Below are 15,588 nucleotides of genomic sequence, written 5' to 3'. Positions count from 1 at the left end.
TGTAATCTTTATAGAAGCAGATAGGCCTTTCTCCCACAACACTGTGTGGTGGCTTCCAATGCTAACCTTTAGGCTAGTAAACATGTATAAACCATTTTCACTACTCAGGTTCTTTGAAACCGATCAATGGTGCAAAAATGATATATTATCCGTAATGTGTTATAACTAGATGTTATCGGAGGATCATAATGTGAACTATAGTATCAGGAGTTTTACATTAAAGGAGCATTCACATCTATTGTTTTAATAAAAATTTCAGAAACTATATATCCTTACATGTTGATATTGGAAAACTCTATAGAGTGCTTCTACTCTATGACAAAGGTAGCTGTATTGAGTAAGAATTGACTCAATGGCAGCAGGTTTTGCTTTATTAAGGTTTGGAGGTCAAGTATTCAACACAATGGTTCTTAACTAATGCACAAATATTATAAACAGAAAAATATAATGCTCATTACACTGATTTTTTTCAAGGATTCAAAAAAGGACTGAACTACTTACCTAAGCATTTTGGTGGTTCTGACCACTCTCCATTCACACATGTTATATGTCTGTTACCCTGAAGTTCATAGAAGGCCTGGCACTGGTACTCCACTGATGTTCCTTGAGCATATACAGGTGCTGGGAATGAAGTCAAGTCCCCATTTTCAATAGCTGGAGGGGGCTCACATTTTCCCTCAGAATCTAAAAAATATATATAATATTTGATTGATTGAGAGGTCAAACCAACACACAGATTAAGTTGAGTCTAATACAAAGTAAACATAATATGTAATATCAAGACTTGTGTGATTTCTGAGAAAAGAAATGATTCATGGAAGGAATCCTAATCACATAAATTGAGAACTACAACCTTTCCAGTTCTTCCTTTTATCCTATCTGAGAACACTAATAAATATATCCTCCTTCCAGTGTTGCTGTAGACATTATTTTATTCATGAATATATTCTGGAAAATGGATAGTTAAGATAAATAAAGTTTTCTTTTTGTTATATAATACATTGCAATATCTATTATATCTCTACCCTTTTTAAAATTTTTATTACAAAGGAAACATCAACTTCCTGCAAATATTCAAAGAATAAACTTAGTTGTATTTCTACTAGGTGTAGCTAAAAATTCTGGATGCATTATATAAAACTAAAGGAAAAGAGGTCTGAAAGGTGAAGGAAGAACTGGGACCATGGGACTCAAGGAACTATGTGGGGGTGAGTTATTTGGTTGTCTTTTTGCTTCCTGTATACCCTCAACTGGGCACTGAAGAAATCTTCAACCCAAAACTAATATCTAGTTTAGAGAAAATAGTTCTTAAAAGAGCCTACCCTCTCTAACCAAAGGCTCTGGAAGGCAGCAGCCTTACAAGGTAGAAATCTTAACAATATGCAACTAACTCTAGAAATCACAATGATGTTGTTGTTATGTGCTATAGAGTTGGACCGACTCATAGCGACCCCTCCTTGGGTTGCTGCACCAGTATCACTATGGAAGTAGATTGCCCAACCTTCCTTCTGAGGAGTGGCTGGTGGGTTTGAACCACCAGCTTTCTGGTTAGCAGTCAAATGCCTTAGGCACTATGCTACCAGAGCTTCCAGAAATCACAATAGAAGAAATAAAAACGTGTTTTTCCTCCACATGGCATACTGCCTATGGCATCTGGCTAACCAGAAGGCTGGTGGTTCTAACCCACCAGCCACTCCTCAGAAGGAGGGTTGGGCAATCTACTTTAGTAGAGATGCCACCAGGGAAACCCAAGGAGGGGTCAGTCACTATGAGTCCAATCCAACACAATGGTGGTGAGTTTTTTTTTTTTTTTTTTTCATCCCACGGGATCATCAGGGCTGAGTGAGGGGCCTAGACTTCCACCCATGTGGTGATATAACAAGAACCTGTCCCCTATCCTCTTTCCACAGGACCAGCAAGGCCAAGCTGTGGCCTGGTTTGTACCTGGCATGGAAGTCAGTTAAAATATCATACATTAAATAAAATTCAGAGTTTCAAAACTTAATACCCAAAATATACAGAGTATTATTGACAATCATCAAGAATGAGTAAAATCTCAAAAAAAAAAAAGACAATCAATAGATGCCAACACTGAGATTACTCGGATGTTGAGATAATTTGACAATGATGGCTAGAACCCAATGGAGAATATGGAACTGGAAATAAAATTTTAAAAAATCATTTATGATCTTAATTATAGAATGGAGATAACAGAAGAATTAATCTAAAACTTGATGATAAAAAAAATGGATATTAACCAATCTGAAAACAAACAGAACAAATAGAATTTCAGGTTTCTCTGGTAAAATTAAAAAAAAAAAATGTGGAGTTCAATAAAGATAGAAGAATGTAAAGCTAAAAAACAATAATTAAAAATATAATGGCAGAAAATTTCCCAAAGTGGTCAGAAAAAATAATCCTGTGTGTTTAAAGAGCTGTACAAATCCAAAGACAAACCCAGAGAAATTTGTGTACACACATCATAATCAAATGTCTGAAAAGTAATGTAAAAGAAAAAAAGATGCTAAAAATTATGTATTACCTACAGGGGAACAAGGATTCAAATGACTGGGTTTCACATTCGAAATACATGGAGGTCAGAAGGAAGTGATAACATTTTTCAAAATCTGAAAGAAAAGAGCTGTCTCCTGCAATTTCTATATGTAGAAATACCATCCTTAGTAATAATAGGGAAATTAAGTCACTTTCAAGCAACGGAAAAGTAAGAGAATTTGCCTCCAGCAGATCCATCCTTATGGATGACTAAATTAATATTTTCAAATAGAAAAGAAATAATAATAGAAGGAGAAGTGAGACTTCAGGAAAGAAGAAAGAAAATGGAATAGATTGAAAATAATATGGGTAAATCTAATAGACTATCTTTCTCCTCATGAGTTTGTTGAATTTGTTTGACTGTAGAAACAAAATTAAGTCCTCTGATATGGTGACCTGTGTATGTAGAGGAAGTACTTAAGACATTTCTATTTAAAGCAAGGTTAGGAAAATGGAGTAACTGGGTAAATCGGAAGTGAAGGTTAGAGACTTTACTTGAAATAGTACAACAGCCATACAAATAGACAGTAAGTAACTTATGTATATTGTATTGCTGAGCACAACCACTAGATAAAATGAATGTACAAAAAGATATACCAAAAGGCAGTATAGATAAATCAAAATGAAATTCTTCAAAATATTCAAGAAACCTACAAAGAAGGTAAGAAAATGGAAACAGGAATGAGAAACAGGAAATACACACAAAACAAACAATAAAAAGCCCAATAGAAGCCCTCACATAACAAAAGTTACATTAAATGTAACTGGTGTAAATACACCAGTTAAAAGACCAAGAAAAACTGGGTGAATAAGAACAAGACACAATAATATCCTGTCTATAATAACTCATTTCAAAACTAAAAACATAGGTAGGTTCAAAGTTGTTGTTGTTCTATGCCTTCAACTCAGTTCTGAGTCATTACCATATGGAAAAGAGAATGAAACCCTACCCAGTCCTGCACCATCCTCAAAATCATTGCAACGTTGTAGCCCATTATTGCAACCACTGTCCATCTATTGTGTAGAGGATCTTCTTTTAGCTAACCCTCTACTTTACCAACCATGATGTCCTTTTCTAGGCACTGGACCATCCTAATAACATGTCCAAAGTAGGTGATTCTGAGTCTCACCATCTTCACTTCTAAGGAGCATTCTGGCTGTACTTCCAAGACAGATTAGTTCATTCTTCTGTCTGTCCATGGTATATTCAATATTCTTCACCATAACCATTATTCAAAGCATGAACTCTTCTTTGTTTTTTTCCTTGTTCATTTACCAGGTTGCACATGCATATGAGATGATTGAAAAATACCATTCCTTGGGTCAGGCACACCTTGGTCATGTCAAGGTCATGTCTTCCTTTTTAACACTTCAAAGAAATCTTTTGCATAATATTTGCCCAATGCAATAAATACATCATTTGATTTCTACACTGTTGCATTCATGGACATTAATTGTGGATCCAAATGAAATAAAATCCTTGAAAACTTCAGTCTTTTCTCCATTTGTCATAATGTTGCCTATTGGTCCAGTTTTGAGAGGTTTTGTTTCTTTATGTGGAGGTGTAATCCAAACTGAAGGTGGTAGTCTTTAATCTTCATTGGTAAGTAGTGCAAGTACTCTCTATTTTCAGCAAAGAAGGTTTGTCATCTGCATATCACAGGTTGTTAATGATTTTTCCTCTAATCCTGTGCCACATTCTTCTTCATATAGTCCTTCTATCAGATTATTTGCTCAGCATACTGATATAATAACAATAATTAAAGGATACAAGTCTGACACATAACTTTCCTGATTTTAAACCATGCAACATCCCCTTGTTCTGTTCAAAGAACAGCATTTTGTTTTACTTACATGTTCCTTATAAGCACAATTAACTGTTCTGGAATTCCCATTGTTCTCCATGTTATTTGTAATTTGCTATAATCCACATAGTCAAATGTTTTGCATAGTCAGTAAAACACAAGTAAACATCTTTCTAGTACTCTTTTCTTTCAGGCAAGATTCATCTGACATCACTAATTGCATATCCATTTAAAACCACCCATACCATGCCCTTTTTTGAATCTGCCTTGAATTTCTGGCAGTTCCTTTTCAAAGTACTGCTGCAATCGTTTTTAAATTACTTTAAGCAAAGGTTACTTGTGTGTGAAATTAATGGCATTGTTCCATAATTTCTGAATTGTTTTGGTTCACTTTTATTTGGAGTCGGCAAAAATACGGATATTTTCCAATCAATTGGCCAGGTAGCCGTCTTTCAATTTTCTTGTTACACAAGAGAGAATTTCCTGCTTTGTTTCTTATGTTGAAACATCTTGATTTATAATTTGTCAGTTCCTAGAGTCTGTTTTTCACCAGTTCCTTCAGTTCAGCTTGGACTGCTTCCTTCACTATCATCAATTCTTGATCATATGCTACCTCCTGAAAAGGTAAAAAAATAAAGAAAGAAACTAAATCTTTTTAGTACTGTGACTCTATGTATTCCTTCCATAATGTTTTGATTCTTACTGTGTCATTCAGTACTTTGCCCATAGTGTCCTTCAATATCGCAACTCAAGCCTGGATTTTTTTTCTTCAGTTCTTTCAGCTACAAAAAAGCTACCCGTGCTTTTCCCTTTTCATTTTCTAACTCCAGGTCTTTGCACATTTCATTATAATACTTTACTTTGTCTTCTCTTGCGCCCTTTGAAATCTTCTATTCAGCTCTTTTCCTTCATCATTTCTTCCTTTTGCTCTACTTACTTTATGTTCAAGGGCAAGTTTCACAGTCACTTCTGACATCCATTTTCATATTTTCCTGTCTTTTAAATAATCTTTTCCTTTCTTTATGTATGATGTTCTTGACATCATTTAACAACTTATCTGGTCTTCAGTCATTAGTGTTCATTGCATCATATTTATTTTTGAGATGGTCTCTAAATTCAGATGGGACATACTCAAGGTCATACTTTGGCTCTCTTGGACTATTTTATTATTATTATTATTTTAATCTTCAACTTGAACTTGCATATAGTCATTGTGGTCTGTTGCACAGTTACTCCCTGACCTTGTTCTGACTGATGATATTGAGTTGCTCCATCATCTCTTTGCACAGATGTAGCCCTGTGTATTCCACTCAGTTAAAATGGGGGTGGGGGTGGGGAATCAGCCAAATGTTATTAAAATAAATAAAGAAATGATCTCCATTACCGACCCCTCTTATCTTATAACATCTAGCTGTTTGCCATGGTCATGACTAAATTCTCAGACTTCTGTTCCTGGAAACACTTATTTCCTAAATAAGCTCAGTTGGTGTGGTAGTTAAAGTTATGTGTTAACTTGGCTGGGCCATGGTTTTGAGTGGCTGGTCAGTTGGATGTAATATTCCCCATGATAAGACTGTAATCACCTCCACAGTAGAATCATCTGTGATCAGCTAAGTTGCTGTCTTTGAAGTGTGGTCTGCTTTCAGTACATAAGGAGAAGCTTTGAGAAAGATCTCTAGTTTTGGCACATTTGCGTCCTGCATTTATCTGAATCTCAGTGACCTGCCATGTTGCCTGTTGATTCCTGGAACTCAACTAGAGGCCTGTCATATTATCTGCTAATCTTGGGACTGTGTTATTTCACCTGTTGGTCTTGCATTCATCAGCCTCAGTAGCCAGTAGTTGTGTGAGTCAGAAAAAGCCTCCAGCTCTAGTGGGTCTGGAACAGGAGGCAGAGCTGAAGCTCTAGGTCTAGTGGCCTTTACCCAGCCCCTAGACATGGTGCTTTGAACTTGGACTTCTAGCTTCCTAAACTATAAAAGAATAAACCCCCATTTTTCAAAGGCATCCATTTGTAGTATTTCGATTATAGCAGCACTAGAGAATCAATACAGTTAGACATATACTTTTAATTATAATCTACCCACTGAAGATGTCCAAATTTGTGTCATATTCTGCATTCACTACCCATCTGTCTATTCCACTTCTCCTGGAACTGTCAAACTTACATGATGTATGTTTTACACATTTATTCTTCAGGAAATAACTCAGGATCTTCCTGCTAAAGATAAGAGTTCAACTATTCTTTAATAGGGTCAAGACTTTTGTAGTTCAAATCAACCATATTACCTGGCTCAGTGTAGAAAAAGAATTAGGTTTTTTACATTATAATTTTATTTATATTTGAAATAATATATTCTACAAGCACTATTTTACTATATGCTTTGATCAAAACGTATCACCACTATTATCTCTTCACAAATTTTCAGGAAAAAAGATATTCTACCTTTGCACTGAGGTGGTTCTGTCCAGGTTCCACTCATACACATAACTTCTGACTCTCCATACAGGTAGTAAGTCTCATTACATTCATAACGTACTCTCTCTTCATGTGGATACCTAGTCATCTGTTCTGAGATAATTTTAGCATTTTTCACTATGGGTGGATTCCCACAGGAAATATCTAAATAGAAAGAAAAGATAAAAAGTGTCCTATAAGTGTTCATTTTGAGTTCCAAATCAATAAATGAGATTCTAAGTATATTTCAAGGCAGGTCTAACATCAGTAAACTATTTATTATGATAAAGTTTGCTAATATAAAGAATTTACATGTAAGACTGAGGAAAACAAGTTTAAAAATATACAGCAACATTATGTTTTCATGTGCTTAAATCTCTAATCTATGTTCACTAGAAGACACACTGTTTTCTTTCCTTTTGAAACTAGTGAAAATGAGAGTTGTCATGGACTATCTTAGAATTTAGTAACATTGCTATCATATATTATAAATCCCATATGAATTTAGAAACCATAAAAATCAGAAAAAAAGACATATATGACATCAGATTTTGATTTGCATTTATTGTTTTTGATTAAAATTTTAGCCCCTTAGAAAAATATCATAGATATGAACTTACTTAAAGAACAAATCAAGAATTAAGAGCACACTTTGAATAATACCAAAATTAAAGAGGAAGATGATTAACTGAAAGTATGCAAAAAAGGAGATGCAAGAAAATAATGGAATATGAATTTATAATTCATGAAAACAACTGTATTGATTTTATTTGGCAAATGCTTAAATAATAACACACAATTTTTCAGGGTTTCATGTAGATGTGAAGCAATTGTAGCTGTGGTTCCCGAACAGAAGTGTGCACAAAATTTCTGTATCAAAAACAAAAACACCAGGTACTGTGCAGTAGGTACTCTCTCAGTGATACTATAGGACAGAGTAGAATTGCTCCATAGGCTTTCCAAGGATATCACCTTTTTGGAAGCAGACTGCCAGATCTTCCTCCTGGACAGCTAGGGAGTGTTGAACCTCTGATGATAAGCCTAGCAGCTGAGCTCTTACCCACTGCCTCACCAAGGCTCCTTATAATAGTCTGTGGGCTTGTTAAAACACCTTCAGTGTCCCTCCCCCAGAGTTTCTGATCCAGTAGGTGTGGGATGAACCCATAAATTTGTATGTTTAAGAATTTCCCAGTAAACACTGATGGTGTTATCTCAGGGACAGTCTTTGAGAACTGTTGGACTGTAAGTTTAACCAATACCTCTTATCTATGCCTATCTTTTAAAGGTGCTAGAGACAAAGAATTCTATATGTTATTGTCTGCGATACTGTTAAAAGTAAAATTTTAAATTTAATCAAAATACCTTTGCATATTGGACTTCCTACCCATTTGCTCTTGAAACACTTTACAATATTTGAGCCCTCTAATTGGAAACTTTTTTCACATTCATACTCCACTTGTTCTCCTGACTTATATGATTCTTTCTTCGGGTTTTTGAGTATAGCATTAGGAAATGTGGGTAATTTAAAGCAATCTGTATCTGAAAGAAAAGGAATGCACATTTGTTTAGTAAATCTTTGAAATATATTATATCCAATCATTATATTCTAAAATAATAATTAGCTATCTATCAAACTGAAGAATACTGTACAATACTTTTCTTACACTGTGGAAAAATAATTTTTTATACAGTCATGAGATAATCTCATTGAACTGTTCTACTTTCATCAAAGGCACAAGGTAGGCATGGCAATGGTGGAGCCTAAAGTTGTATGGGTAGACATAAGGCTTGGGATCATACTTCCTTCTTTCAAATTTATTCTAGTCATATATGTCCTGTATATGTGTCTATTGTACTCTTTTTGCTACTGTTAAAATCTAAGTTACATGCAATTATTTAAAATGTTTTGGAAAATTATATATTTAATGGAAAATAATTGATAAACTGACAGCAGAATGAAGGATGATTAGATGGATGAGTAGGGATCAGTTAGGTTTCAGATACAGAGATGAGAAGTCTGAAAATAAAGATCAGAGGATGCCACAAACGCATGCAAGAGGACTTGAAAAGGAGATAATTGGGCCCACTGGGTTTAAGATTTCTTCTTCTTAATCCAGAATCCCAGGAATTTCTGGAGATAAATTGTTAAATTCTACAATTACTGCTGGTTAGTACTGTTTATACTTTGAATAAAAGATGTTTATCATCTATGGAATAAAACAAAATATATTTTTAATTAAAATACTTTTAAATGTATACTTTTGCACACTGGTGGGGGAGGCCATTTTCCTGCAAAACATTTTATAGATTCAGGTCCATCGATGCCAAAACCGTGAGTACAGTTGTATGTCACTTCTTCTCCATGTTGGTAGGTGTCTGACTCATGAGATACAACACCGTGAAAAATTGAAGGTGGTGGCTTACAAGGCAATCCTTAAAAAACAATGGAAGAATGCATTCATGTTTCATTTATTCTGAAATTTAATTTTATGTACTAGTCTCCTATTTAGTCACTTCATTTGAAAAGTAATGAAAACACAGGAGTTAGTTTCCCACCAAAAAGAAGATACACAAACAATGTCCGAAGTCACCATTCTGCTGTCTGTCACAACCTAAGCAAGAACTTAGGACTTAAATGTCAATGCATTTATGAATGATATAGTCATTGCTTCTCTAGCCAGTCATGAGTGTTAAAGTGAAATATATTGAGGATGACTGATCCTAAAAAGTCAGAAGGAACATTGTATGAAACATACTTAAATAAATTAAAGTGACAGCTGGCAAAACAAACACTGTAACTTATATAAATATAAGTTAATTACACTATGCATCACATTTTAAGACAAACTAAATGCCAGAGTTTAAAGTGTTTCTATGATGAGCCAACAAAATCAACAAAAATATGATTGATTTGATTATGCAAAAATTATTTCAAGGTAAGATACATAAACAGCTATAGATGTACATCTAAATTATGTTGTCTTATGACTTTGATCAGAACCAATTATTTTCAATAAATTTTACAAAATGGTTTGTTCATAAACCTTTACCTTCACACTGAGGTGGCGAACTCCATTTTCCCATGTAGCATGTTATACCACCATCGTCAGAGTGCATGAACCCCTCTTCACAGACATAAGTTATTTTAGTGCCATGTGGGTAGCTACTGGGTTTGGATGTTTCTTTCCTTTCTTCTAAAGATCTAGATGAGTTAATTGTTCCATGTTCAATAGGAGGTGGTGAAGAACAGGGGAGTTTTTCTATATGAAGAGAGATCAATATATCAAGCACAAATACAATGTCTAAATGGAAAAATAAATCAAATACTATTTGGAATTATAAAGAAAGGTAATTAAAATAGATAATATTGTTTAAAAATGGAACAAATATCTGGAACTTGCAAGGATATATATCATCACAGTATATATGCTACCATCTCTTGTTAAATATCCCCCTTCATTCTTGTCTTGGTCATCATAAGAGATAAAATAATAAAAAAAAAAAAAAATCTGGTATTTAGATCATATCCCTAAATCTGTATTTATATCACAGAATAAATTAATTTGGACCTATGTATTTTAATATATTGTTTTATATAAAGAGTAACAGACACAAAAAAAATGTCTTTATATTGTTCAGTCATGCAAAGCACAGTAGAGAATTAACCTCATTTGAAAGAATGTTCTAAAGCATGTTATGAACTACTAACCGACACAACGTGGTATTGACTGCCATCTTCCATCTTTGCACATGATTTCATCTGCTTCCTGAATTATGTAATTTTCTTTGCAGAGAATAGATATTTTTTCTCCATCCTGATAATTCACTGTCACTGTCATGCTTTCAGAATTAGGAATTTGAGGTGGAGGTGGGCAAAATTTTTTTTGTGCTATTAAAATATAAGTACATTTCTTGATTAAAATATGGTAAATTAAAAATATAAAAAGGATGATTTTAATACATAGCATATTCGGTACCCGTGTCTCTTAAATGATCATATAATAGTTATTATGTTCTATATTTATATATGTAATAATTTGTAACTTTGTAACACCTTAGTATTATCATTTTTGGTTTATATTGTTACAGTTGCTCTTCTACCTTTTTCCTTTTATCCTGTGATCAATCTTATATAATTTATGTAAAGCCTATTTTAATTATTTCCAGCCATCTCAATGTTTTAACTGGATTCAACATTCTTAACAATGGGCATTATCAGGGTCTTCTTTTTACAGATATCCAAGATCAAATATATAGACATTGAATTAAAACCCTTACAAGATGTTCTGCCAGGGGAAGATGATAAGCCACAGGAAGAATTAATTAGCAATCAATTCATCTGGTTCTGAGTCTTGAGCAAGACTAAGAATTAAATATCTTTTTTAGTGAATTATAATCTTCTGTTTAAAAAGTGGATTTCACCTGGAGGTACCATTTATAGCTTGTTTACACTATTTAGAAATGTATAGACTGAGGATATGCACCTATTTTAACAGATTACGTCCCCTGACTTTGACCACATGATGAACAGTGTATAAAATATCCATCTATAAACTTGTGTCTGAGCTCCCCTGATCCTAAGACACATCAGATATATCTTGTGGGTTTATAATCTGATGAGGTGTGCCCTGTTTGACTGAAAGTAGAATCTGGAAGTCTGTATTTGAGAGATTTTGGACTTCTCTCTAACTCCCAAATTTTGCTTTTTCCTTTGTACTGCATGCTTTACTTGATTAAAGACTCAAGCAATTTCACTCTGGGAAGTCTTGTGAATCCTGTCAGTTGTTCAGCTTTTTGTCATCCATCAAGAAGAGTTGACCCAATATACTTCAGGAATGATAATTAATAACTTCAGGTTTTCTGTTTCTTCCTAAGTCAATATGAGTATTTTATAGTTGAGAAAATGATTTTTGTCTCATTTCTGTTTTTATATTTGTTTGAATAAATTTTCAATATGTTCCTATGGGTTTGTTTTCTTCTATGTCGGGTATTTATAAAGTTTTTTTTTTTTTTTAAATCCATGTAACTTTAATTCATGCTTTCTTTTCATCCAGCCAGAGTTTTATCTATTTAACATATTTTCCAAAAAGCTGGACTAAAAATTTATATATGCATCATATATATGGATTTTTTAACTTCTTATATAATGTATGCTTTAGTTACCCTTTCTTTTAAGGTTTTCAGGTGTATATTCTTTTCTACCTTCTTATTGTAATATCTATTGCTTTTATTTTGTTTCTTGTTTGATGATTGATATTTAAAAACTAAAATATATTATTTTTTGCTTTTGCTATATCCAATGTACTCACCAGCCACTCCTTGGAAGGAAGGTTGGGCAATCTACTTCCCTAGTGCTACTGTCTCGGCAACCCAAGGAGGGATCGCTATGAGTCGGGCCCGACTTGACAGCACATAACAGCAACAACATATTCAATGTATAACACCATCATTGAAATTTTATGGTAGTATTTTAAGACATTATGTCATCAACATTGTGAAATGGTGAATGAATCAAGTGTGTAGCTAGCTCTCTATTTTATGTTGGACTTAGGGAGAAGAGTTTGAGGACGTTGATTCTTCGGATTTGTTGAGGCTTCTTTATCACATGAAAAGGGTTAATTGTTTAAAATAACTTAGCTGTATTAAAATCAGCAAATGTATACTTCAAGACAAGGAGTATATAAAACTGTAATGAAATATTTTATAATCATAGAATGGCTAATTTACAAGATCAAAATGATCATAAATATGCACCTATCTAAAAATATGAAAATACATGAAGCAAAAATGAACAGAATTAAAGAAGTAGTCAAATTCATGTTCCTAGTAACTAACGTCACCATTGTGTTTCAGTTTTTTATACTGTGGTGGCTTGTGTATTGCTGTAAGTGGAAAGCTATGCCACTGGTATTCCAAAAGCCAACAGTCCCCTACAGGGGGCAGGTTTCAGTGGATCTTCCAGACCAAGACAAACTAGGAAGAAAGATGTCACAGGCTACTTTTGAAAAAGAAAAATAGCCACTGAAATGTTTTTGAACAGCCCTGAAACATTGTCTGATATAGTGCTAGAAAATGAGCCTCTCAAGTAGAAAGGTACTCAAAATACAACTCCTCAAAGTAGAGTTGACTTTAATGACAAGGATGGAGTAAAGCTTTCATTTGTTGATGTGGCAACACATAAAATGAGAAGAAACAGCTGCAAAATTTCATTAATAATTGGTACATGGAATGTACAGATTATGAATCTAGGAAAATTAAAAGTTGTCAAAATGAAATGGAATGCATAAAGATCAATATCCTAGGCACTGTGAGCTGAAATGGACTGGTATTAGCCTTTTTGAATTGGACAGTCATGTGGTCTATTATGCTAGGAAAGTGGAATGATGTCACATTCATCATCAAAAATACTATTTCAGGATCTATTCTGAAGTACTATGCTGTGATAAGACAATATTGATACAAATATCCACACACCTACAAGAAAGACCAGTTAATGTGACTATTATTCAAATTTATGCCCTAATCACTGAAGCTAAAAATGAAGACATTTAAGATTTTTTAACAAACTTCTACACTCTGAAATTGACAAATTGTGCAATCAAAATGTATTGATAATTATTAGTGATTGGTATGTGAAAGCTGGAAACAAAGAAGCAGCTTTGGTAGTAGGAAAATATAGTCTTTGTGACAGAAGTGATGCATAATAGAATTTTCTATGCCCAATGTCCTATTCACTGTCAATACATTTTTAAACAACACAAATGGTGACTATATACTTGAAATTCACAAGATAAAATACACAAGAATGAAATCAACTACATCTGTGGAAAATGAAGATGGAGAAGCTCAATATCATCAATAAGAAAAAGGCCAGAGGCTTGCCCATTTAAGTTGAAGCCAAAGAAAATTAAAACAAGCCCATGAGAGCCAAAATATGACCTTGAGTATATCCCATCAGAATTTAGAGGCCTTTTGAAGAGTAGCACTGGACACCAGTTCAGTGACCGAAGACCAGACAAGTTGTGGGATGACACCAAGGATAGCATACATGAAGAAAGGAAAGAGTCATTTAAAAGTCAGGAATATATATAGGTTTGACAGAGTCTATCTCTACATATGTATGTGCTGCAAATATACCTGTGAATATAGTGGAGCAAACAGGGGACAGGACAGTGTTATGAAAATATCTTCATCATAACATCAACAGCAAAAAAAAAAAAAACAGGAAAAAAAAAAGACCAAAATGAATATCCAAAGATACTCTGAAACTTGCTCTTCAACATAGAGTAGCTTAACAAAGTGTACAAATAATGAAGTAAAAATCAAGAACGGATGATATTGACAGAAACAGCATAAGCTGCACTGAAGGCATGGGAGAAAAACCAGGCTCCAGGAATTGACTGACCAGCTGAGACAACAAGCAGACCGCACTTTAAGTGCTCACTTGTCTATGACAAGAACTTTGGAAAACAGCTACTTGGCCAACCTCTGTAAGAGATCCGTATCTGTGGCCATTCCAAAGAAAGGTGATCCAATAGAATGTGGAAATTATAAAACAATATCATTAATACACTACACAAGAAAAATTTTGCTGAAAAGAATTCAATAACCAATTTTTTACTGAAAATAATTCAGTAACTGTTACAACAGTACATTGACAGTGAACTGTCAGAAATTCAAGGCAGATTCAGAAAAGGATGTGTAATGAGGTATATCATTGCTGATGTTGAATAGTTCTTGGCTGAAAGCAAAGAATATCATAAAGATGTTTACTTATGTTTTATTGACTATGCTAAGGCATTCAATTGTGTGCATCATGAAAAATTATGGGTAACATTGTGAAGAAAAGGAATTCCAGAACACCTAATTATGCTCATATGGAACCTGTACATAGATCAAGAGGAAATCTTTCAAATGTAATTAGGGGATACTGCATGGTTTGAAATCAGAAATGGTGTGTATCAGGGTTATATTTTTTCAGCATATTTATTCAATCTCTATGCTGAGCAAATAATCTGAGAAAATGGACTATGTGAAGAATAACGTAGTGTCAGGATTGGGGGAAGATTCATTAACAACCAGGGATATGCAGATGACAATACCTTGCTTGCCAAAAGCAAAGAGGGCTTGAAAGGCTTGCTGGTGAAGATCTAAGACTACAGTCTTCAGTATGGATTAAATATCAACATAAAGAAAACAACAATCTTCACACCTGAACCAATAAGTGATATCATGATAAATGGAGAAAAGATTGAAGTTGTCAAGGATTTCATTTTACTTGGATCCACAGTGAATATCCACGGATGCAGCAGTCAAGAAATCAAATTACTTACTGCATTGTGCAAACATGCTACAAAAGAAGACTACAAAGTGTTAATGTTTTAGAGAGTAAACACATCATTTTTAATGCTAAGCTGTGCCTGACGCAGCCAGGATATTTCCAAATACCTCATATACAAACAAATATTGGCTACCACAATGGCTCAAACATATTTTGTTTGTGAGAATGACACTAGACCAGGCAGTGTTTCTTTGTGCTGTAAATAGGATTGCTCTGAGTAGGAACCAACATAACAGCAACTAACAACAACATTTAGCAATACTTTTACTGTGAATAATGGAATAACTAGATTAGGAAAACAAGAAAGGCATACATCAATTTGAAGAACACCAAATCACTTTAACCTAATTCAACAATAACCATCATCACCAAGGTAGACAACATGCTGTGCAACAAAACAGTATGAACTGTTTCAAAATATGGAAATCATA

The 15,588-nt window shown here is 34.0% G+C and overlaps 1 protein-coding gene across 1 annotated transcript in view; it reads right to left on the bottom strand.

The window, feature by feature from the left end:
• LOC103197276 (complement factor H) overlaps positions 1 to 15,588 on the bottom strand; it is a 99,808-nt gene that overhangs the window by 6,399 nt on the left and 77,821 nt on the right. Inside the window, exons 16-21 of the mRNA XM_007941176.1 lie at positions 10,526 to 10,705; positions 9,867 to 10,076; positions 9,076 to 9,249; positions 8,179 to 8,355; positions 6,805 to 6,981; positions 502 to 684 (exon numbers count right to left, since the gene is read on the bottom strand). Of these exons, the coding sequence (XP_007939367.1) occupies positions 502 to 684; positions 6,805 to 6,981; positions 8,179 to 8,355; positions 9,076 to 9,249; positions 9,867 to 10,076; positions 10,526 to 10,705 (1,101 nt within the window). The remainder of the gene's footprint in view (positions 1 to 501; positions 685 to 6,804; positions 6,982 to 8,178; positions 8,356 to 9,075; positions 9,250 to 9,866; positions 10,077 to 10,525; positions 10,706 to 15,588) is intronic.

The sequence above is a fragment of the Orycteropus afer genome, unplaced genomic scaffold (genome assembly GCF_000298275.1).
Source record: "Orycteropus afer afer isolate SDZICR_OR568_19922 unplaced genomic scaffold, OryAfe1.0 scaffold00075, whole genome shotgun sequence".
NCBI classification, from domain to species: domain Eukaryota; kingdom Metazoa; phylum Chordata; class Mammalia; order Tubulidentata; family Orycteropodidae; genus Orycteropus; species Orycteropus afer.
Note: the sequence above shows the minus strand (reverse complement) of the source record. Positions and strands in the feature narration are given on the sequence as shown.